This window comes from Phacochoerus africanus, chromosome 7 (assembly GCF_016906955.1).
Source record: "Phacochoerus africanus isolate WHEZ1 chromosome 7, ROS_Pafr_v1, whole genome shotgun sequence".
Taxonomy (NCBI): domain Eukaryota; kingdom Metazoa; phylum Chordata; class Mammalia; order Artiodactyla; family Suidae; genus Phacochoerus; species Phacochoerus africanus.
This window is the reverse complement of record NC_062550.1, coordinates 31,253,336-31,279,277: the sequence shown is the minus strand read 5'-3', so window position 1 is coordinate 31,279,277 and position 25,942 is coordinate 31,253,336. Positions and strand designations below refer to the sequence as shown.

General features: G+C 43.2%; 1 protein-coding gene across 1 annotated transcript in view; it reads left to right on the top strand.

Moving 5' to 3' along the window:
- The first annotated feature begins 787 nt into the window (after positions 1-787).
- PPM1H (protein phosphatase, Mg2+/Mn2+ dependent 1H) overlaps positions 788-25,942 on the top strand; it is a 273,912-nt gene continuing 248,757 nt past the window's right edge. The window contains exon 1 of the mRNA XM_047787110.1: positions 788-1,230. Coding sequence (XP_047643066.1) covers positions 986-1,230 — 245 coding nt within the window. The 5' untranslated portion in view covers positions 788-985. The remainder of the gene's footprint in view (positions 1,231-25,942) is intronic.

Below are 25,942 nucleotides of genomic sequence, written 5' to 3'. Positions count from 1 at the left end.
TCACCATTAAGCTTATGCTGGGTTCGAAACGGTTTGCTCCGCAGATAATGATGCGTGTGGGGGTAATGAAAGAAAAAGAAAAGTAATTCTAGAAATGTCTAGGGAAAAGCATTTAATGATATTTATGCAACCACTCTGGGCTCTTTTTTGTTTTTTTTTTTTCTGCTTTGTTTTGTTTTCAAAGCGCCTAAGTCTCTCACACCAGGTGTTCCTCTTTCCACTGCAGGACGTGGGGCCGTTTCACCCAGATTGCACCTGTCTCCCCTTTCCCCTCCAGCTCCCGAAGTTTCCTTTCCCCGAAGGCTCAGGATGCATTCCTCCGCGAGTGGATTCCTCAACTGGCTTTTCCCCACCGCGGCCCGGCCCCACGTGACCTGCGCTAACACCTGTACCGCCACCAGCTCACAGCGCCCCCATCCCCTCCGCCAGGTACCGACCAGGCCTGGTTCCTCCTCCCCCAGGAGGTCCCTGTCCTGGTGCGAGCCTCGCAGGAGCGGCCAGGGGAGGGGCTGAGTTGCGGCCCCAGCCGCCGCTGGAGCCCTTGCAGCCGGATTATCACATGACTAGACGGCGGCTGTAGCCGTGGCAGCAGCCGCGCCGGCTCCGCGGGTCGCCGGGTGGGCTCAGTTCCGTTCACGCAGGAGTCGAGCGCAACGGGCAAGGAAGAGACCTGCCGCAGTTGCGGCCGCCCAGCCGCTCCTCGAGCGCGCGGCGTCTCCCCCAGCCCGGCCCGCCCGCTCGCTCCATGCCGCTGGGTTGCGGAAGTGTAGCGGGGGGAGGCGGCGGCAGCCCGGGCAGGGAGCGCAGGAGGCCGGGGCTCGGCCCCCTGCAGCACTAGGCTCTAGGAGCCTCGCGGCGCGCCCAGCGGCCCGGCTGCCCGTGCGCCCGGCGCCCGCCTTAGCCTGCATGCCCCGCGCTGCGCCGCGCCCGGCCCCCGCCGCCGCCGCCTCCTGCTCGCACCGCTGCTGCCCGGCGCCGGAGTAATATGCTCACTCGAGTGAAATCTGCCGTGGCCAATTTCATGGGCGGCATCATGGCTGGCAGCTCAGGCTCCGAGCACAGCGGCGGCGGCTGCGGAGGCTCGGACCTGCCCCTGCGCTTCCCCTACGGGCGACCTGAGTTCCTGGGGCTGTCTCAGGACGAGGTGGAGTGCAGCGCGGACCACATCGCCCGCCCCATCCTCATCCTCAAGGAGACCCGGCGGCTGCCCTGGGCCACTGGCTACGCAGAGTGAGTGCAGCGACACCGGCGGCTCCCCTGCTCTCCTCTCGGCCCTTCCCTGCACTGTTCCAGCCCTTCTCTCTCCTTGTTCCTTGTCCCCAGGGCCCTCCGCTGGCTGCCAGCGTCCAGGCCTCGGCGGGCACCTCTTTACTTACACTGGCCATTTCTCTCTTCTCCCATTTCCCCCTTCTCCCAACTCCAAGGACGCGGCGTCTGCATCCGGGTTTGGGTGGTAGTTGGGTGGGTGGCAGCGCAGGACCGTGGGAAAGCTAAGACTGGACGCCGGTGTAAATCTAGGGGCTGTGACACTTGGAAGAAAGTGCGTGGTGTAACAGCCCTGGTGAAGTTTGAAATGGCAGGGAAATCTGGAATCTGTGCGCCCACCCCCCCAAATCTTTCTCCGCGTGAAGTTTGTGGGGTAGAGCTCGGAGGAACTGTCGCCGCACCGGGGGTTGAGGGGTGGGGGCGGGTGTTCGAGCCCTGGAGGCGGCCGCGGTCGCATGAGTGGTTGCACAGCTCAGAAGGTCTCAGTTTCTCTGACTTCGGCCTAAGTACTCATTCACTTCTCCTTTAGAGGGTTTTAAAATCCTAAACCTTTGGTAAATGCCTATACTATTTCTCAGTCCTTGGGGAGGGGGAAACTTATTCCATGTGTCTAATGAAATGATTTTGGTAATCAGCTTTGGCGATTAAGCGAGATCGAGTGATTTACTATTTCTGGAGCCGACTGAGTTAGGTTGACGACCCAGAGTGGAACTGGGAAAAGAGGGAGGGTTTAAATGGCCTCCCCCACTTCCCAACTCTGAGGCGACTCTTCCATTGACTATTAATGACTATCTTATGAATGATAGGATGAGTAATTCCTCTTTTCCGTAGGAAAACTGGGAAACTCGGAAGTTGAAATTTAGGAGACCAGAGTTCCGGGGCTAACAATGACCAGCAAAACCCTAGTGCCTGGCACACCTGCCCCTTTTCCTTTAACTCCATCCGCTTTATAGTCTTCGCCCTCCCCTACCCGTGCGCAGCCTGGCCCGCTGATTGGTTCACCGGGGAACCAATCAGCTCTCCGGATGCCTGGGCGCTTTGATGCTGACCCCGTTCTGGTGTCCCGGATACCCCGGAGCAGGCATGATAATCAATGCTGTGGGTTCCGGGGCCAGAGGTAGATTGGGAGACGCTCTTCCTAGAATTTCAGATACTCTTCTCCTTCCCCTTTCATCATACAGCCGACTCTCCACGGGCCTATATAGAAAATATGTATTAATGGGGATAGATGATTGCAGTGTGAAAAACAAGTGAGAATGGTAAATTCGAAAACAATAAAAATTAACTCAGTGAAGGACAATTACGGTAGAGAACGTTGGGGTTGAGGAGGTACAAAATATCATACCTTTCCGGAGAAAACCAAAGTAAAAGCAAACACCTGTGTGAAGAAAAAGTGCCGGCCAAAACGCCAAGTACTTTGTTGAGTCAAACAAAGCCCTCTGCCCTAAACCCCACTCTATTTAAAAGCCCATTTAGACCTTTACGAGGCAAAAAGCAATTTGGAGGCATACTCTGTGCTCCAGTTCTGTAGCTGGAGGCCCTTGTGTTTGTTACAAACTGAATGTATAGAGCCTGTTGTCACTCCAGTGGGTTCTACAAGGCAAGAACAGGTGTCTAAGGGGCAGAAAGATAAGCACGGTGAGAAAGTTAAAGGAGAGATAGGAAGAAAGTTATTAAAACACAGAATTGAGAGCTACCTCAGAGAGCAGGAAAGAAAGCAAAGGGGAAAAAAAAAAATCCAGTTTCAAAATGTTTGGCTTCTATGGCAAACACATGATGTACTAAGGGCTGAAAAAGAGTATAAAGAAATCTGTGGTGAGATATGAAAGGAGGCCTTTACCTCCTCCTAGCTGGGCCTCAGTTTCTCAGAAGCTTATCTTTTCCTAGACTAGGACACAAGGAAGGTTCAACTTGAAGGTTAGAAAGTCCATTGTAAATTGTTTAATTTTTAAAGCTGGTTATAAATGTACATACTGGAGTTCCCTTTGTGGCTCAGCAGGGTGAGAACCTGCCATAATGTTGGTGAGGGTGCAGGTTCGATCCCTGGCCTCGCTCAGTGGCTTAAGGATCTGCCTTTGCCGCAAGCTACAGGGTAGGTCTCCATGCAGCTCAGATCTGGCTGTTGCTGTGGCTGTGATGTAGGCCAGCAGCTGCAGCACCTATATGACCCCTGGCTCTGGAACTTCCATGCGCTGCAAAAAAAAAAAAAAAAAGTAGTGTATACTTGTGAATTCAAGCTATGAGCTGCGTACAAATGTAAGCTCCACCCATTCGCCCTGACACTTCAGTGTTAGTGGTATACCTGCCTTTCTAGACTTACTTGGATGCCCCCATAAATATGTATCATTTCTTTTTTCTTCTCCCAACAGACTCAGACTAAGCATTTTTCTGTAGCATTTGCACAAAATACTCTTGTCATGGACTTTATTCCAGGTCAATACATATACAATTCTCTCTTTTTTTTTTTTTTGTCTTTTTGCTATTTCTTTGGGCCACTCCCGCGGCATATGGAGGTTCCCAGGCTAGGGGTCGAATCAGAGCTGCAGCCACTGGCCTACACCAGAGCCACAGCAACTCGGGATCCGAGCCGCGTCTGCAACCTACACCACAGCTCACGGCAACGCCGGATCGTTAACCCACTGAGCAAGGGCAGGGACCGAACCCGCAACCTTATAGTTCCTAGTCGGATTTGTTAACCACTGCGCCACGACGGGAACTCCTTCTCTCATTCTTTTAAAAAGTATGCATAATACTAATAATAGCTAACATAGGGCATACTGTTTCCTGATTGCACTGTTTCCAAGTTTGTGTTGTATCATTTGATTCTCACAACTATCTATTAGGTAGGCACTAACATTTCCATTTTCGAGATGAGGATACAGAGGCACTGAATGGCTAAGCAAAGTGTCCCAAGTCATACCACCTTAGCAGACCCTCAGCTGACTCCAGAGCCCATGAGGCCAGTCTTCTTACAGTGTGTTAAACTCTGGTGCATCCATCTGTACCCAGGATTAACAACTAACGTTGTCTTGCCACTTCCCTCTGTCAGAAGTTGTACTGTCCCAGTTCCTCAAACCTTGAACTGTAGTTTATCTTCCTGCAAAAACACATCCTGAATGATTAAAATGGCTGAAATAGGGAAGGGGAGAGAAAGACAAGAACTGTGGTTATGGTCAGAGGTCACGAATACTGCCCAGGATCTACTGGGAGGAGGCATTCTCTTTGTTCTAGAAGGTACCTGAGAGGGATAGCGGTGGAAGGAAGTTTGCTCAGACTGGGAATAAGAGGGGTGCTAGTGAGTCAAGGCCTGAATCAGAACTGATTTGCTTACCTTTCTAGTAAGTGAGCTACTTTCTAAGCCTCCCTGGAGAGAGAGACTTGGCATCACTTGGTGACTGAGGAGTTAGAGAAGCATTGAACTCTAGTGTCATTGAACTGTTGGGTAATAGGAAAAAAAATAAGGAGAAATGGCCTATTTTTTCTTACTTATTGTTAATCCCTTTCAAAAGGAGGTACTCTGTAGGTTACAGAACTAGGGGATTATTAGCTTAAGTGATCCCTGTACGATACAGGGATCCAGAAACTGAAGACCCTCATGCATTAATCCAGTATTTGTTGACATTGCGCTAGGTGGAATTTCCTGACTCCTCAGAAAGCCTCCTCTTGTGGCTGAAAAGTTTATCCATTTGACTCAGGGCTGTATGCTAGGTTGTCAAGCATTGTGGTTACAGATAACATTCACAGAGCTAAAATCTTTCCAAAAATATGGGTGGGCAAGTTCTGGATTTTAGTTTCGTTGTTGAATTCCCTGGCTTAGTCTGTTAGATCAGCTCGGAGAGAACCCCTGGAAGGCAGTAAATAGTCTGACCCAGAGACCCTACAGGGCAGCTACTTCTTTCTCTCTCTCAGTTTGAATAGCACCCAAGTGTCTCAGGGACTCTGTGAAGCACCTTGTGCCTCAGGGACCCCGAAGTTGGTTCATTTTTTCAATGAGTTAGGAGCTTATTGTGACCTTTCTTCCTCTTGATCTGCTTGCCCAGCCTCTCTTCCACTAATTGACCTTTAGAGATTCAAGAGGATGTGGAATTTGTGTCTGAAACTATGACTGTAGATGATGCCACAGAATGTGCAGGGCTGTGTATATGAAAGCATCACATTCCAGTTCTATCAGTGATGCATTTTTTTTTGCTTGTACAGAAAGAATAAATCATAATTATAGCAATATTTTCCTTAGGTTATAGCTATAACTATGCAATTTTTTTCCCTGCTACCTGTCTTTCAAAAGTGCCCCAGACATGGTTATTTTAAAAAAGCTATTTTGAGAGTTTCTCTTAAATGTGCATCATGTAAGTTCTTTCTGTCTCACAAAGTTCAAAATTATGGAAATTTTGATGCAATAACCTTATTTAAACCCACCAAACAGCCCATAAGTATTTGGATTTATTTTGGAATCTGCAGGTTCTTTTCCTGAGTCATGGACACTAATTAGCAATTACAAATAAATCGCATTAGTTGGCTGTGTAGTGGTGATGACAGAGAAACCATTATTTCTCTCTCAGCCCAAAGCTCAGAAAGACTCTGGTCTTTGTTTTTCCTTTCCAACCTCTTCTAGCACATTCACGTCTCTTACACCTCTTAGCAGAGCTCCTGCCTGGGAACTTCTGGTTTGACTTTTGCTACTGAAGAGCCTTGAGGTTCTCCACTTCTTATTGAATAAGGAGGAAAAGAAATGGATGGGTGTGGTGTTGGGGGGTTTCATTTAACAGAGCTCTCCATAGACATTGTTTACGGATAATTAATTATTTGCACAATAGCCTAAAATATGTTGTCTACCTTTCTGGTTAGCTGCAGAGGTATTAATTTCCTATTTTAAAGCAGGTAGCTAAGCTCTCCTCCATTTTTCAGGTTGACGTATAATGAAGTCATTCCCTTTAGGGTAGAGTTCCTGGACTGTCCCCTTTCTTAGGAAGATAAATCAGCTTCTTTCAAAGACCAGTAATGCTTCAGGCAGAGGATTTAATTCCTGCGAGGGGTTGTGTTTATTTTGTGTTTCAGCCCCAGTGAGACAGACCTCACCTCTAATTTTGCTCCCCGACCCTGTGCTTCCTTACTCTGGTTATAACAATACCAATTGATAACTTAAAACTGACTGCATACTTGAATGGTTTTCTAAAAAGGTATGATTGAAGACAACTGAAAAATTGAGGTGATAAGCGTGTAACATACTAGTTTCAGTTGTACAACATAGTGATTCAATATATGCAGGTATTATGAAATGATCACCACAGTAAATCAAGTTAACCACAGGTAGATACAGATTTTTTTTCTAGTGATGCGAACTTTATCAACTTTCAAGTATGCAACATACTACATAATACAACATAGTATTAACTATAGTCACTATGCTGCATGTTATATCCCTATGATTTACTTATTTTATAACTGCACATTTGTATAATTTGACCACCTTCTCCAATTTTACCTCCTGCCCACCACCACGCCTCCAGCCCTGCCTGGGCAATCACCAGTCTTTCTCCATGTCTGTGAATTCAGTTGTGTCTTTATTTTTTTTTTTTTAAGATTCCAAATATAAGTGAGATCCTATGATATTTGTCTTTCTCTGAGTTATTTCACTTAGCATAATGCCCTCAAGGTCCATCTATGTTATTACACATGGCAGGATTTCCTTCTTGTTATGGCTGAGTAATATTCCAGTATATGTTTGAACATTTTGTTCATTCATTCATCCACTGATGGACACTTAGGTCGTTTTCATGTCTTGGTTGCTGTAAATAGTGCTGCAGTGAACATGGAAATGCAGATTTCTTTTTGAGTTAGTGTTTTTTTCCTTCAGATAAATACCTAGAAGTGGAATTGCTGGATCATGTGATAGTCCTATTTTGAATTTTTTGAAAGGACCTTCATATAGTTTTCCACCTCAGCTGCACTAATGTACCTCCCCACGGATAGCGTACGAAGGTTCCTTTTTTTCCTCCACATCCTTACCAACACTTGTTATTTTTTGTCTTTTTGATAGTAACCGTTCTAAGAGGTGTGAGGTGCTATTTTATTGTGGTTTTGATTTACATTTCCCTGATGTTAGTGACGTGGAACACCTTTTCATGTACCTGTTGGCCCTCTCTACATCTTTGGGAAAATGTCTATTCATATCCTCTACCCATTTTAAAAGTCAGATTTTTTTTTTTTTTTGCTATTGAGTTGTATGAGTTCTTTATATATTTTTAATATAAACCCCTTATCAGATATGTGATTTCCAAATATTTCCCCCCATTTGGTAAGTTGCCTTTTCATTTCGTTGATGGTTCCTTTTGCTGTGCAGATGCTTTTTAGTTTGATGTAGTCCCACTTTGTTTTAGTTTGATGCAGTCCCACTTTATTTTTGTTTGTGTTGCCTTTGCTTTTGGTGTTGAATCCAAAAAACATCATCCCCAGGACTGATGTCATGGAGCTTACTGCCTGTGTTTTTCTTCTAGGAGTTTTATGGGTTCAGGTCTTACATTCAAACTTTAATCCATTTCAAGTTGATTTCATGTATGATATAAGGTAGTAATACAGTTTTTGTTTTGCATATGCTGTCCATTTTCCCCAACCGACTTATTAAAAAGAGTGACCTTTCCCTATTGTATATTCTTGGCTCCTTTGTCATAATTTATTATATAGGTTTATTTCTGGACTCTCTGTTCTGTTGATCTATGTGTCTATTTTCATGCCAATACCATATTGTTTGGATTACTATCACCTTATAATATAGTTTTAAGTCAGGAAATGTGGTGCCTCCAGCTTTGCTCTTCTTGTTCAGGATTACTTTGGCTATTTGGGGTCTTTTCTGGTTTCATACACATTTTAGGATTGTTTGTTCTATTTCTGTGAAAGATGCTACTGGAATTTTGTTAGAGATTACAGTGAATCCATAGATTTCTTTGGGTAATATGGACATTTTTAACAGTATCCTTTCAACTCAAGATCATAGGATATCTCTCCATTTATTTGTGTCCTCTTCAACTTCGTTAATCAGTGTTTTATCATTTTCAGTCTTTCACCTCCTTGGTTTAATTTATTGCTAGGTATTTTATTCTTTTTGATGCAATTATAAATGGAATTGTTTTCTTAGTTAATTTAGACATTTGAAACATAAGTTTAGTTAAAAATTAAGCATCTTTACAATTTTCCCTGATGTGCCTAATTTGAACAGAGTATTGATATTTTTCCCTCTTGAATGTATGCAGTTCTCTCTCAGGAAATAAACAACATTCATCTGCTTCCATTTCTTCTCATTCAGTCAATGAAATCATTGTATCCCTATGCTGGGTCCATAATATAAGACATAGTTGTCATCCTCAAGGAAACTGTATGGTATAGTCTTTTCCCTTAAGTATCATTTTTTGAAATTAAATTATAATGAAATCATGGACTATTAAGGTTACAAGAGACCAACCCTAGAAGTAGGGCGAATTGTTTGTTTTGTTTTTAATGTCTTAATACTTCTGGGCAAATTTCAAATCTCAGTATTGGGAGCCTTTAAATCACACTAGGGAAGTGAATTTTTCTTTTCAGCAAGCATTGTGATTAGCTGCCAAGTTCTCTTTGCCTTAAGTTCCCAGGACCTTTATACATACATGTATAAAGGTATGAGTAAAGAAAAAAATTATCCTGACCTTTGGTAAGAAAAATTTTATTGAAGGATATTGCAATAGGGGCATTGAAATAGGGGAGAGAGATCAGACTCAAGTCCAATTGTAGTAAAGACAGCTGGAAATTTATAGTCAAAGGGCAGAGTGATAAGGTCAGTGGGAGGAAAATTACTAAGAGGAGTCGTCAGGGTAGAGGGATTCTTGCTGAAGGAAGTTCAAAGACATATGTCAAAGGTAGGGGGATGAGGGTATTGATCTGATATCAAGGGTGATCAGATTTGCTAAATGTGGACATAAAAAAAACATATTTCTTAAGTACTATCACCAACAGTTCATGAAATAAAGGATATTTTAAATCGGAAGGGTAGAGGCATATGATCTCAGCAAAAAGAATAGTTTTTTAGCCTTTTGAAAATGCTATGCTGCTATTTTTCTAATTTTTCACAGACTCAAAATCCTGTATTTACCTGTCCTAGAGGATTCTTAAGATCCTTTCCAGTTTTAAACTCTTGGGCTCCTGGAGGGTAGGCTAAGAACCAGTGTCTTTCCTTCCAGGCTGATGTTTTTTTTTTTTTTCCCAGTGAGATTTGATGTCTCCTTTTTGTGATTACAGTTTGAATTATTTTTCCCCAGCACTTTTTATGAAAATTTTCAAACATTCAGAAAAGTTAAGTTTAGCACTCATATGCCCACCATCTAGATTCTAAAATTCCTGCTTTGCTGTATTTGCTTAATCATTTGCCTATCCCTCAATCCATTCTTGTCATTTTAAAGTGTGTATTTCCTGGAGTTCCCATCGTGGCTCAGTGGTTAACGAATCTGACTAAGAACCATGAGGTTGCAGGTTCGATCCCTGGCCTCGCTCAGTGGGTTAAGGATCTGGTGTTGATGTGAGCTGTAGCGTAGGTTGCAGATGCAGCTCGGATCCCTTGTTGTTGTAGCTGTGGCGTAGGCTGGCGGCTACAGCTCCAATTGGACCCCTAGTCTGGGAACCTCCATATACTGTGGGAGCGGCCCAAGAAATGGCAAAAAAAGACAAATAATGATAATAATAATAATAATAAAGTGTGTATTTCCTTTAGTCCAATGGCTTTGATTTAGGCTATTATTTCCCACAGTAAATCGAACGTTAGGTTTGAGGAGCTTTGACTTTCTCAGTTGAGAAAACCGCCAAACCACTGGGTCCTCATCCATGTGAGGGGGGATCCCAGATTTAGCTTTTATAGCACTGGCACCCCGCAAATGCTCACTTAGTCCAAAACTTGGCACTCACATAACTGAGGGCTTTGCAGGGGGTCAAACTGAGAAGTAAACGATGTCTCCTTACTGTGTTCCTGTTCAATTAAATCTGTAGGAAATTTGTTTAAAACTTGAGTGACTCCTCTTTTCAGCTGGTAGTCACTCAGGTGAAGATTATCTGAGGAGAACCCTGTTTAGTGAAGACTTCGGAGTGCATTGCCTGTGAAGTCCTTCGGAATAATAAAAGCAGCACTGCATTGTGTTTACCTTACTTCTGAATTAGATGCAATCCTCTAGGAAGCTGAGGGAAATGAAGTATCTGCTTAACCGCTCTATTTCTGGGCGAGAAGGTACGTCCATTGTGCTTTCTTTCTTATACTATTTCTGACTTAATTTTCTCTAAAGGACTGTAAAATTCAAATGCTTACCTGTATTTTCTCTCTATGTGGACTTTATGTTTTCTCATTTATGAAAGAAAATCATTTTACCACCACTTTACATCTGTATAGGTCTGGATGATTATCCAGTCCCTGCCATGTGCCCTTAAACATCTGTTATCCGTGTTTAATAAGAGGAACATGAGGCCCAGGGAGAACCTAAGTTACTTTAGATTCTCACTCAGTTCCAGGGTCCAGTGACCATCACTGAATCACTGAACTTCCATTCGTTGTGTGAAACTATTCACTAATAAATGGTCATCATATTCTTATAAACAAAATGCCACAGAAGAGAGGGTAATGTATTTTACTACTCAAAGGACACTAATAAAGCCTCATCTCTAGGTCATTTTAAATAAGGGCATATTAGCATGTCCAGTTTTGTATGAAAGGATGCTTTTGAAAGCTCTTAAAAGTATTCCTATGGAGCATAATAGACTTTTAAAAAAGTAGCTTTCTTAATATCTGTGCATTTCCTAAGTTTAACAGTCCAGATCTTTTCAAAATTACCATCTTTTCCTACCTTCAAATTGCCTTTTATTTTCCCCTGTTATAATATTTTTCAGAAACCTTGTTAAGTCTTAAAACCAAGCTGTACATTTTATATGGTGGTGTTTTTCTCAAGTTAATAAATAGATCATGTGTTTTACTATTAGCAGCTACTTAGACATGAGAAATAGACTGAAGAATTTAGAAAGATGGGGGTCAAATCCAAAGTCAGGTTTTATTGAGACAGTCCATTTTTTTTTTTTTTTGTCTTTTTAGGGCTGCTATATGGAGGTTCCCAGGCTAGGAGTCACATCAGAGCCACAGCCCCAGCAATGCCAGATCCAAGCCGCCTCTATGACCTACACCACAGGTCATGGAACACCAGCTTCTTAACCCACTGAGCAAGGCCAGGGATCGAACCTGCGTCCTCATGGATACGAGTCAGATTTGTTTGCACTGAGCCATGGCGGGAACTCCAAGACCATCCCTTTTAACATATGCTTTGGGAATTCTCTTACCCTAAATTCTTACTTTTTCCTTAGGCACAGTCAAGTCTGAATGGGAATGTTTCAAGTTAGTGAACTTTGGGCCCCAGCAAGGCTAGCAGCACTCCCAGTGCCCCCTCCTCCCCAATTGCTGGGCTCCTGGTGGGGGACCATCTGGGAGTGAGGACTGCCTTGATGTCTAGCACTGGCCGGGTCTAATGGAGCCTTCCTTGCTGGCTGGCTGGGCCCTGTAATTAATCACTGCGGGACTGTGGGGCCACAGAGAGATCATTTATTTGCCAGGCCAAGAGGACCAAAGTGATTCCTGCACTTGACTATCCTTTCAGAGAGTTGACAGACAGACATTTAAGCTATTGAAAAATGGTGCCTCTCTACCAGATAACCTTTTTCATATAAGCACAGGAAGAGGGGGGAAAAAAAAACCTCAAGTGATACATTGATTTTTTAAATAAAAAGTGCTGTGGATTATTGCATTACTGTATTTGTGTGGTTGGCCATGGTGTACTACTAGCCATTCTCTGCCTTTTTGAAAAGGTGAATGTTGACAAGTTATGTTTAGAACACACAACTGGCAAAAATAAAAGATAGGAAATTAATGTCTCAGAGAAAGCAGATTTTCAGGTGCTCTTAAAAATATGAATAGCTCAGGAGTTCCCATCGTGGTGCAGTGGTTAACGAATCCGACTAGGAACCATGAGGTTGCAGGTTCGGTCCCTGCCCTTGCTCAGTGGGTTAAGGATCCGGCGTTGCCATGAGCTGTGGTGTAGGTTGCAGACGCGGCTCGGATCCCGCATTGCTGTGGCTCTGGCGTAGGCCGGTGGCTACAGCTCCGATTTGACCCCTAGACTGGGAACCTCCATATGCCGCGGGAGTGGCCCTAGAAATGGCAAAAAGACAAAAAAAAAATGAATAGCTCAGAAGAGGATGTCAGAGGATGGAGGAAACCAAGCAGAAGAAGTTCCCAGCCAGGAACTGAATCTGAGCCATACCTGTGGCAACACTGGATCCTTTAACCCACTGCACCGGGCAGGGGATCGAACCTGTGCCTCTGCAGCAACCCAAGCCCCTGGACTCGGATTCATAACCCGCTGTGCCACAGTGGGTACTCCTTTTTTTCTCCTTAGAAATAGAAGAGGAAACAGCCACAGGATTTTGTTGCAAATAAATAGCCTATGAGGATGAACTCTAAAATATATGTTCGGGAAAAACCAAGCAATTTTTTCAGCCTTTTAGGACAGCTTTTACCCCATAAAGTAGGGTTTAGAATAGAGCCAACAAGCCAGATGAGATGGGCTCTTGGCACCCGGCCCTGTGATTGTTAGTAAGGGGGCCATGCTACCCGGTTGTTAGAACCAGGTGTCCAGAGCTGGGCTGGCGACTCAGTGCAGCAGCAAATGGGAGGAAAAGAGGAATTGGCAGCTGCTGTTTATTTTTTTAAATATCTAGGTGCTCAGATGCGCATTGCAGGCACCTACAGTTGAAGCCCTGCCTCTCTCCTCTCTCTGAGCCCCTGGTCCTCAGGTCAGTGCTGACAGTGGCCACCTGGGCATGCCTACCCTTTCCCACCTCGCATGTCACCTGTAGCCCTGCCTGCTGCTTTGCCATCCCTTAGGGGGTGCCTGGTGGCACTGTAGAGGCCCTCTTGTCCTGGTTCCCAACCTTCTCACTATTATTTATTTATTTTCTTGCATGGATCCCTCATGAAAGATTTTGTCCAGCAAACTGTATAAAACAAGTATTGTTGCCTCTTATTTTTTTTTTTTTTAACCAGGCACAATATTTTCCAGTCAGTAGGAAGGGTGGATGTGGTGATAATGGCAAGAGCTGATAACATGTAAGCTAAATGCAAAGAATTAACCTTTGTTGCAGTTAGCGTATGGTTCCTTATTGCCCACAACCTATTTTTCATTAGCTTTTTCCCCTTCAATATTTAAAATAGCATAGGTCTCTTGTTGCTGCCTTCCCTGATTCTCAAGGGGCCTGGATGAGAAATTGGAACTCTACTGGCAGGCTTGGCTTTTGTACCACTCCTGGGTTTTCAGCTCAGATTCATGTCAAGATTATTTTGTTTGGGATTCGAATGTGTAAGACCTTCCTAGAACACATTACTTCAAAGTCCCCGACCTCCTTTTTCTTGTTGAAAAGTGATGTTTTAATAGTTTTATTTTCTTGGCTCTCAAAGTGCTGCAAGTTGCCTGAGAGGCCCGATGCTTGTCAGCTGCACGTTTAATTAAACTCGTGCTGAGAATATTATTTTTCTTCTAGCAGAGTTTTGTCCTTTGGGGAAAAATTTATCTGGTGACAATTTCTATCATCCATTGACTATGGGCAAGAAGAACTTAATGTCTTTAGGTGTCTTCTAGCCTGCCAAGGTAAAGGAAAGCATTGACAAGAACAAAGTATTTTAATGATATACTTCTTTTTTTTTCATTGCAGAATTGATATTGTACTCATTGTAAGCATTTTCAAATTGTCATAAGTACTATGAAGAACATGAAAATTATCCATAAATTCCATCACTTATAATTCGTTGATAATTTTTATCTCTAAATACATTTGTATTTGTTTACAAAATGGAATAATTCTACATACTGATAAGTAATTTTTTCCGCATTTGAAATAGAGTGACTATCTCTTCATGTAAAGAAATATAGAACTCTGTCATTTTTGATAGCTGCATTGTATTCCATTTATGGTTTAACATAATTTTTTTGGGGGGGTGGTAACCAATTTTTCACTATTAAAAGCTGTCCTGGGATGAATATCCTTGTAGCCAAATCTTTGTTAAACCATAATTTGAAAAGTGACTTTTTTTCCCCTGGGAAAAATATTCAAATTGAATTTCTCTAGTGTTTCTGGTGACATCATTCAATCACTTGAAAAGATCAACATTCAGGTCAAACATTGTTTTGAGAAATGTCAGTTATGTACTTTATTTTAAAGAACTTTACCAAAGTAATGTTTTTGGTGAGCCAAACTTATTTTTTTTTATAGTTAGGATTAAATAATGAGGTATAGAAAAATGACCCTTAAGGACTAGTTTAAGACCCTACTGTGAAAAATTTCTCAATGATTCTGTCTTCAGAACTAAAGGTACTCACTGGCTGTCATGCATTTGAGAGAGAAATGGTGATGTCTCTTGTTTTTATTGAATTGTTTTGACTTTTAATGAATAATTTTGAGGGCGTGAGCCTTATATACATTTTAATTCCTCTAATACTTAATATAGAGCTGTATACATTAATGCTCAAATATACAGACCCTAAATAGTGGGGGCATAATTTTTATAGTTCTTTTCAAATGAAGCAAAGACCACCTTTGTTCTATAGGCTGAATTTACATTATGGGCTCAACACCCGAGACTACAACAATATTTACAAATTTCAGTCAAAAATGTCTGAATGTCAGTAAATGCTTGTTGGAGACCTTGCATGGTATTCTTTGCCTCTGCACTGCCCTTTGTGGGGACAGGGAAAAATACATCCAGCTTTCTGACTCTTAGCTGGAGGTAAGCAGTGCGAACACATTCTGCCAGAAAAAGCAGATTTCTTGGTACACATGAGTGGCTGGGAACATAAGTCTGTCTGTACTGAGTTCAGAAACCCACTGAAGTTTCTGAACATCATCAAATCTTTCTTTTGCACTGTCATCTGCTCAGCCCTTTTTTCCCCTCTCCATTTTCTTTCCTTTATAGTTCCTTTTTTGGGGGAGGAGGCATATTTTGTTGTTGTTGTTGTTGTTGCTATTTCTTGGGCCACTCCCGCGGCATATGGAGATTCCCAGGCTAGGGGTCTAATTGGAGCTGCAGCCACCGGCCTACGCCAGAGCCACAGCAACGCGGGATCCGAGCCGTGTCTGCAACCCACACCACAGCTCACGGCAACGCCGGATCATTAACCCACTGAGCAAGGGCAGGGACCGAACCCGCAACCTCATGGTTCCTAGTCGGATTCGTTAACCACTGCGCCACGACGGGAACTCCAGGAGGCATATTTGTAAGACGCCTGCTCATTAATGCTTTCTCAGTGCACAAGGTAAAGCAGTATTGATTTTTTTTTTTTTTTTGCTACTTTAGGGCCACACTTGCGGCATATGGAGGTTCCCACGCTAGGGGTCAAATCGGAGCTATAGCTGCCAGTCTACACCACAGCCACAGGGATCCGAGCCACATCTTCGACCTACACCACAGCTCGGGGCAATGCCGGATCTTTAACCCACTGAGTGAGGCCAGGGATCGAACCCACATCCTCATGGATCCTAGTCTGGTTCATTAACTGCCCAGCCACAAAGGGCACTCCTAAAGCATAATTGAATTAAGCACAATCTATGGTTCACTTTACCTATGGATTAGATTATTTGTGCTAAAGATTGAACTTTTGTTATGAAAGCTCAAATTGACACAAGATAATTGGTCCATTTCCCTCTCTGCCCAACCCTAACCCAGTATCTTCTTCTTTAAAGTCATGTACGTGTAGCAATGCACCAGTTCGAATAAAGAAATTCTGTATTAAAATTGAATTTCATTAAATTCTGTTCCTAAACTGGTGTTGGTTCTCGAGCTGACCCTGAAGAGTTTTTGTTGTCAGCCAGGCTGGCACATCTCAGGGATACCGTGAGTTTAGTTCCAAACCACTGACCACCATAGTAGGTGAATATCACCAATAAAGTGAGTCACATAAATTTTTTTGTTTTTCCAGTGCATTTAAAAGTTATATTTACACTATACTGTAGTCCATTGAATATACAATAGCATATGTGTGAGACAAATGTGTATATCTTCATTTTAAAAAATTACTTTATTGCTAAAAAAAATAGTAACCATCATCTGAGCCTTCTGTGAGTTGTAATCTTTTTGCAACAGTAATATCAAAGATCACTCATCACAGATCACCACAATAAGTATAACAATAATGAAAAAATTGGAAATATTGCAAGCATTACCAGAATGTGACACAGAGACATGCAACAAACAGATGCTTTTGGAAAAATGGCACTGATAGACTTGCTTGATGCAGAGCCGCCACAGACCTTGAACTTGTAAGAAAAACACTATCTGTGAAGCTCAGTAAACGAGTGAGGTATGCCTGTCTATATAAGTTATACTTGTATTGGCAATTAAAACTGAGCAATGTAAAAAGATACTTATAAATTCTGTTAAAAATAAACCTGGAAACATTTTTTAATGAAAAGCACCCATGTTTTCCTAAACGAAACCCAAGGTGATAAGAAGAGGGGCGTCATTATATACTTCTGAGTCCCTTTAGTGTCTGTCTTAATAGAGTACAGCTGGATTCTTATCTGCTTCTGCATTTAGTCTGTCGTGCTAGCACACTCCAGAGGAAACTCCGCTTGTCCTCAGGAGAGAATGGGAGTGAAAAAGGAAAATAACATCCTAGCATTATGGGGAAAATAGCTTTGACCTCATGTATCTCTTGAAAGGATCTTGGAGGGAGTTCCTGCTTTGGCTCAGGGGAAACGAATCCATGAGGATGCAGGTTCGATCCCTGGCCTCACTCAGTGGGTTAGGGATCTGACATTGCCGAGAGTTGTGATGTAGGTTGCAGATGGTGGCTCCAATCTGGTGTTGCTGTGGCTCTGGCGTAGACCGGTAGCTCTAGCTCCAATTCGACCCCTAGCCTGGGAACCTCCATATGCCATGGGTGCAGCCCTAAAATGACAAAAAAAAAAAAAAAAGTCTTAGAGATGCCCAGGGGTTCCTTGACCATATTTTGAAAACTGCTGGCATGGAAAATAAATAGCCTAACTTTCTGCCTTATTTTTTGAACTATATTTGAGAACTGCCAGCATGGAGAATAAACAGCCTAACTTTGTGTCTTATTTTTTGAACTATATTTTACGGTTAGAAAACTTTAGATGCCTTTAAAAAAGTTACGGTGGAATGTAGCTCTTCCACTTCCAGCATGAATGTTTGTCCTGATTGAGAAAGACACTTTCCTGTACGCTCTGTGGTCTTTATTCTGGATGGTAGAGTAGTTTGTCTTCTCCAGAGGGCCTGCGTGTCGTCATGTTTGGGCTACTTAAGCCTAGTAGACAATCAGGAGAGGTTAGTGTTATCCATCTCTAATAGGTAATAATAAAAAATGATAGGGGCCAGAATTTCGCTAGAGTTAGGGCTAAAAGTATAAATCTCTGAGTACTTGAGGTTTGTGGCAACTCTGGGATTATTTAGTAATGTATTGCACTGGTTTTCTTTGTATCTTTATCATGGATTTACTGTATACTTCACATGGGCTAAGGGGCGAGAGATACAGAGATTTTAGATACGGAAGAGGCTTTCATTCTTGTTGGGAAGATAAATTAAAAGATTAAAACCTAAGTGTAGTGTGACATGAGTAGGTGGTGCTGGGGGAAGATTAGTACCTCAAAGAGACAGCTTGAGGTCATCCTGACTCTTCTAACCAGCTGTGACTTCAGGGAGCTTGTTGACTTTTTTAGTTCTCGGTCCTACAGTTAACAGTCCTTTCCAGCTAGGAGGTGCTGAGGGAGTAAGTAGCATAACAGAAGCTGGGCACTCGTTTGCAGCAACGTGGATAGAACTAGAGATTCTCATACTGAGTGAAGTCAGTCACAAAGAGAAAGACAAATACCACATAATATCACTTATATTTGGAATCTAATATATGGCACAAACGAACCTTTCCACAGAAGAGAAAATCATGGACTTGGAGAATAGACTTGTGTTTGCCAAGGGGGAGGGGGAGGGACCGGGATGGATTGGGAGCTTGGGGTTAATGGATGCAGACTATTGCCTTCGGAATGGATTAGCAATGAGATCCTGCTGTGAAGCACTGGAAACTATGTCTAGTCACTTATGATGGAGCATGATAATGTAAGAAAAAAGAATGTATACCTGTATGTGTAACTGGGTCACCATGCTGTACTGTAGAGAATAAAATATATTGGGGAAGTAACAATTGACTACAATTAAAAAAAAAAAAAAAGCTGGGCACTGATTCGTTAATTTCCACTGACTTGTAAGATACTTGTATACAGTTCCTAAAAATTAATGCTGTTTCATTTGCCTCATTTATCAGAAATAAAATCTCTGGAGGGTCTCTTGGCTGATGTACATTTCACTAAAGGTGGTAGTGAGTGAACTGAAAATCTCATTATTGTTGGATACAAACTTCTAAGTCTGACAGCAGGGTACACCTGGGATGGTGGGGTGGTGACTGAGCCTCGTGCCTGGACGACAGCTTTCCATCCCTGCATCCTGTGTAGCACTGAGGAGTGAGCACTGAGTGCAGATGGTAAATTGTTTCCAGAACAATCAAAATAAAAACATTTAAACAAACAGCCTGTCCTAGATTAGAAGAGACTAAACTTTTAGGCTTTACTCTGCCACAGTTCTTTGAGACTAATGATGCAGTTGTGGTACCTGTCCAGAAAAGTTTTGATTTGAAATATTTGTCTAGAAGAACACATTTTTATCAGTGAGGCAGGTAACATTAGGGTGGTGATGGCTTCACCATAATTGGTGTCTGTTGGTTCCACTCTGGGATGTCCTTTTCGAAAAGTGTAATTGAGTTATAGCCAAACTATAATTTGTAAGGTGTGTAGATGTCTGAATAGAGTATATGAAAAATTGAAGAAAATGGGAAATTGATTGAAACCTACTGATCCTTTCAGAAAGAAAGGAATGGAGGTCACAGCCAGAGTTGTGAATTTAGTCCCTCTAGTCAGCCCCAAGGTGCCTAAGAGGGGGTGATCTGAGGACACCTCCAATGCTCTGAGAATTGTCCTGTCACTTGGTGCAGAGCTAATGTCCCCTGCCTTGGCAGGTAAATTGCTGTGGAGAGCACCTGTGCTTGATGTCCATTAAATCAATATCTCATACTTAGACGTGGCCCTGAAGCTGCTGTATCACTCTTGTCAGCATCTCTGCCCCAAGAGTAAAGGACGAAGTGTCTTGCTTGAGATTTGGTTTTGAAAACGTATGGAAGTCACATTATATTTTAAAAGCATTGGGAAGCTGGCTCCTTAAAATACCTCACTGCAGGACATATTTTCACAGTATTGAGAATAGTTTTGTTCATCAGTGTTGGTTCTTTGTGAGTTTAACTTGACTATGCTACATTTTTCTGTAGTGGAGGAAATAGTGATATCAAGTGACCAGCGACCAGCAGTAATGGCTCATTGAAGGTTATCAGGGGTAACTGGCTAGGGAGTGGTTGGGTCTTTCCCCACCTCAGCTTCCTCCCTTATTTATTTATTTGTTTTTTGGCTGCGACAGGCAGTGGCTTGATGTGGGAAGTCAGTTCCTAAATGAGGGATTGAACCTGGGCCACAGTGGTGGAAGTGCCAAGGCCTAACCACCAGATCACTAGGGAACTCTCCCTATTGTGCTTTTTGATACTTAGGAGGATTGATTTATTTTACTTTTTGTTATCTCTGTTCATACCAGAATTGCTTCAGCATCCATTTCTATAGTAGAGTTATTTCCATTTAAATAGGAACTGTTCAAAACAGCATGTTCCACTAATTTTTCTCTCAAGAAAACTTGTACTCTTAGTATTGTTTTTGTTTTGGTTTGGTTTTGGGTTTGTTTTTGTTTTTGTTTTTTCTGGCTGCACCCTTGTCATATGGAAGTTCCGGGGCCAGGGATTGAATCCAAGCCCCGTCTGTGACCTACATCACAGCTGCAGCAATGGCAGAACCTTAACCTGCTGCGCCAGGGATTGAACCCGAGCCTCAAGAGCAATCCAGCAACTCAAGACATTGCAGATACAGGGCCAGATCCTTAACCTGCTGTGCCATGACAGGAATGCCTTCTTAAGTGTTTGAATTTAAATTACATGTCCTTTCCTGGGATACATTTATTTTTTACCATATCTCAAAGCAGTAATTTACCTCATCTGTAAAGCTAATTTTGCAGGGTTAGGAAACTAATTTCATCATTTTGTTCTTTAAATATAGTGGGTTAGGTATTTATAAATAGAAGGGTAAGTTATCTTCATTTCATACCATATGGCATTCAGGCTTTCTGTAGTATGTTACGGGACCGATACCAAAAACAATACTGAAGATGTTTAGATTGTGTTATGTTAGTAAATGTTAGTAAAATAAACAGTTTATTTTCTTGAGTAATTTTGACAGTCTATGGTCAAGATTCCCACATTTAATAAGTCATTGGGTACAAGGAAAATTTAGACCACTTCAGCTAGCTTGGCAGAAAATATTAATTCAGTTTTCAGTCAGCTAACATTATTAAACCCCCACCAAATATTAGCCTCTAAAGTTTGGAAAAAACAGTACATTCTCTGTCTTTAAGAAGTTCGTGCTGGAGTTCCCGTTGTGGCTCAGTGGCTAACGAACCCAACTAGTATCCATGAGGACGTGGGTTCGATTCCTGGCCTTGCTCAGTGGGTTAAGGATCTAACATTGCTGTGAGCTGTGGCGTAGGTTCCAGACTCAGCTCAGATTCCATGTTGCTGTGGCTGTGGTGTAGACCAGCAGTTACAGCTCCAATTCAGCCCCTCGCCTGGGAACTTCCATATGCCATGGGTGCTGCCCTAAAAAGACAAAAAAAAAAACCCCAAAATTCATGGGTTAGTAGAGGAAAGAGTATATGTCTAAGTTGAGTACAGTGAGCTCCTATGATAAAGGAATTGACTGACTACAGTGGGAACTCAGCAAACGGGGTGGGGGAGGGGCTTAATTCTGCTGGGATTGGGGAAAATGGAAAGGGTGTTAGCAGTGCTGCCATGGATCTAAATCTTGAGGAATAGGTATTTGTCAGAAGAGGCATTTGAGGGAGACCACAGAGTGAGTAAAAGCATGATGGCATGAAAGCAGCTTTTTCTGGGAATTAGAATTATCTTTTGGGACAGTTCATAGGTATATAACAAAGATCAAAGATCTTCAGTGAAAATCGCTACCTGGAGCCTGAACCACCTGGCACTAGACATTAGACATAGAAGGATCCTCCTTTCTTATGAAAAGAATGGGTACTGATAAAATGTTGACTATTCTTTGCCAGACATGGCCTCTGGAACCTCCCTGTAAGATTTGGGCTTCCCTTCATTTTGATAAAAAGAACCACATCTCAATGATGCTTCTGTATTTAGAAATCCCTCTGGGCTGCTCTTGGGACGTGTGCCTCCACATTATGTGTTGAGAAGTGGGGGAGAAATGGGAGATTAGACCGGGTGGGGTCTGTCATGGATGCGGGTCTAAGGTGAGTTCACTATGGACCGCAACCCTTGCTACAGGAAAGGTAATAATGAAGGGGGTGTCCTGCCTCTTTTGCTGGTAGCATCACCTGGATTTGTCCTGCAGAAGGGCTGCTGAAGTTGGTGCCAAATGTCTCCCTGCCTGTCTGATTGGAGCACCAAGGAAGCAGAGCCCATTCTAGAAACAGGACCCTAAAGCTGAAGGCCCTGCCCAAGCCCCTGGGCTGCAGACACTGCTGGTCCTGCCTGTATTTGACAAGACTCGAGAGGGCCACTGAAACCCTAGGCCAGTTTTTCTTTTGCCCTGATGTTTCTGACTCATTGCCATTAAAATCAAAGTAAGTCCTAGTCCAGAAAGTGTCAGACCTTAAAAAAAGAAAAGTGGACATAGGCCAGGGACAGGACTGAAAAGGTAGACAAAGGGTAGGAAAGCCCTTGTATATCATGGTAAGGAATTTTATACTATAAGCAGTAAAGTAGCCATGGAGGATTTTTTAAGTTAGGTGCTGGGAATGACAAGGTGAGATATTTGGGGAAAATAACCAGCAGGCATAGGAGAGAAACAGAGACGAAGGTGAGGTGTGATAGTAAGATGAAAGAAGAGAAGGCAGTTGGCCGGCTGCTAGGTGTAAAGCTAGCAGACTGGGGGGGCCTGATTGGAAAGAAGTGTGCATTAGAGATAGTGAGTGCTTATCCTTCTCTCTGATTCCTTCTTGTCGGGACACGTGGGAGGCTTAGACTTCTCTGCTCCCTTTTCAGCTAGGTGCTGCTGTGTGACTATTTCCGGCCAGTGTGTTGTGAACAGAAGTCAAATGTCACTTCCAGGCTGAAGCATTTAATTGTGGCTGAAAGACCTCCCAATGTCATCGTCCTCTTATTCAGGAATGAGAAGGCTGTGTATTTCAGATGGTGCAGCTACAGGATGGTGGAACCCCAGTCCACTGAACTCCCGTAGCAGGTATATGACCCTGTAGAATGTTCAGGTCTACAATGGTCAATATCTGTTGTGCAATGCTACCAAGATTTGAGGGGTGTTTGTTACAAAGCATATCCTAGCCTATCCTGACTAGTGCATGGTGGTGGCTTGTAGCCAACGTTAAATAGATTGCTTTGTAGGATTCCTTAGAGCTTTTTTCCCCCTTTTTAACTTTTTTATTTTATTTATTTATGTATTTATTTACTTTTTTGTCTTTTTGCCATTTCTTGGGCCGCCCCCATGGCATATGGAGGTTCCCAGGCTAGGGGTCGAATCGGAGCTGTAGCCACCAGCCTAGCCAGAGCCACAGCAATGCAGGATCCGAGCCGCGTCTGCAGCCTACACCACAGCTCACGGCAACACCAGATGGTTAACCCACTGAGCAAGGGCAGGGATCGAACCCGCAACCTCATGGTTCCTAGTCGGATTCGTTAACCACTGAGCCACGACGGGAACTCCCTTAACTTTTTTATTATAATTGATTTACAATGTTCTGTTATGCTGTACAGCAAAGTGACCCAGTTATACATACATACACATTCTTTTTCTCACATTATCCTTCGTCATGTTCCATCACAAGTGACTAGATGTAGTTCCCTGTGCCATTCAGCAGGATCTCATTGCTTATCCACTCCAAATGCAATAGTTTGCATCTGCTAACCCAAAACTCCCAGTCCATCCCAATCCCTACCTCCCCCTGCCCCCACCCTGGCAATCCAAAGTAGGATTCCTCAGAGCTTTTTAATTTACTGTGGAGAATTTTGAAACTCCAAGCCGAGGGCTAGTGTGTTGCTTCCTAAACTTACCTGATTATGAAATCCATTTACTTGCCTTTTTTGGTTAAGTGCACATATTAACATTTTGAGGAACACAGTTAAGGAAATACCACATTACACCATCATCATGGTCTAGTCATGACACTAATTACAGAAACCAAGAAGAGTTCTCAACTGGAAAGGAAGGATAGATTTAAGAGAAAAGCCGAAAGAAGGATTGGCCTGGGTGGGACTGACTGGATATTTGAAGGAAGAGTGCAGAGGTTATGTTGTCTCCGTTACCAACTCATTTCTGGTTGATTCCTCATCCGGCGGCCCAGTGCCTTTCCAGACCTTGTCTTTTTCCCTCCAGTGTCAATCCCATGCCTACCCTCCTGTGTGTTGGTGGAGGGCCTCACCTTCCCACCTAATGGGATCTCTGTTTAGCACCAGCGCCTCTGCCATGCCACCTTGGGACCTCTGTAACATTTTTATTCCCTGCTCTCTTAGATGGAGAAATATTCCGCTAGAAGTTAGCGCCCTTGCACCCTGCCGCTTATGCTCATGTGACTTCCATTCCTCCATCTGTACTCCCAGCATCTTGAGTCTCCTCCATTGCCCCCTCCTTTGCCCAAAGGTCATTGCTATCAAGTCCAACAGCACATTCCCTCTTCTAGTCAGCGTCACACCTTCAGGTTACTAGACACGCAATTGCTCTCTTTTTGTAACCCCTTTATTTCCTCCCTCATCAAAACACAAACGGAATGTCTACTGTGTGCCAAGAACCTCGGGGTGCCAGGGGCACAAAGACAGATTAGAGAGGCCACTTCCCCTGGGTTGTCTAGTGGGAGACCCATCCCACTGAACAGCACAGGGCATTGTGGGCAGCACAGAGCCCAGGGCAAGAAGGCTTCCCCCATCAGGGGAGGCAGGAGCTGAACCTTAAAGAAGTTGGCCAGCCAGTGGAGGGGCTGGAGAGGAGAGCAGGTGTGAGGGAGGAGGCGGGGAGAGTAGGAGGTCCATGAGCCACCATGGGTGGTCTCTGCACACTGCTTCCGCTTCATTGCTCCTCAGGAGGATGCTTGCCTGAGGTCACCAGTGACTCTTTAGGTTCAAGGGGTCGCCTAAAAATTTTGTTCATCTTCCTCATCCTCATCAGCACAGTCATTGCTGCTGCTCACTCTCTAGTCCATGCACTCTTGTACCTCTTAACTTCTGGAGACTTCTTCTTTGTGGTCCTTTTTCAGAATTTCTACCTATGTTCCCTTTGGTCCTCAGAAAAGGGACCCTCTCCATTAACAGTTTTATCCATATGCCTGTCTTTGGGATGTGAATTTAGCTGTGCTCCTCTCCTGAACACATTTCCCACCATTCCCTCTGCCGCGATCGTCCTTTCACTATGCCCACCTCTATTGTATGCTTGGTATGAGTCTGAAGTCATATCTGTTTGAAATGTGAGTGCAAATTATAGGCATTGTAAAGGACACAGTCAGTGTTCCTTGTTCATGTATCATTCACGGGCTAATGGGTTCTGACAGTGCCAGGTGGGAACAGTCGGATAATGCTGAGACCTCACTGTGCCAATACCTACGAACAGCTGGGGAACAAATCTGCTTGTAGTTTCCAGAGCTGCAGTGGTCTGGTAATACAATTCTGTTGTGTAAGTTTTCTGGGTACATAGATTGTTCTCTTGTTCAGTTACATTATGGAGTCCTTTTTTTTTTTTTTTTTGCATAAATTGCCATATAACAAGGACTTAGCTGAATTTGTCTTGTTGAAATAAAAACTTGTACACTGATTCCGAGTTACTTTTTGGGAGGCCATAGGCAGAAAGTTCCTTGCAGGATGTCTTCTTTTCTGCCATACCTGCTGAGGTGATGGCTAACGGTGTCCCCTGGTTATTTCCAGTTCTCTGCGGGGAACATGGCTGTTTACCGACTTTCCTTCCTTGCCAAACTGGGGACCCTCTAGCTTGGGGAGAGTCTGTCCTCCCTGATGGGGAGATGTGGAGCCAACCTGAAATGGGCATATAGAGTGTGTGACAAAGCACCCTTGGTGGCCACAGCGTAATAGAGCCTCCTTCCTGATGCACTTTGGCAAATTTTGTCAGTATTTGGAAAATTAAAATCAATGGTTGCTTGAGGTATGAAAGAGGTTCTAGATTTTCTTTCTTTTTTCTTTTTTCCTTTATTTCATTGACGTGTAGTAGACATACAGATTCTAGATTTTTCTTAATATCTCAGGCAGTAAGTTGGGACTGTGAAGAAATAATCCTCTGGTAAGTGAATGAGTTGTCTTGCTTGTGAAGTGGGTCTCGCTACGTTACCTGAATTTCCAATTAGAGTCCTTTAACACAATCAGCATTAGGGATATTAAGGCTCTCAGGAGTATTGTGAGATAGATGTCATCTTTTCCCTTTTTTTTTGTCT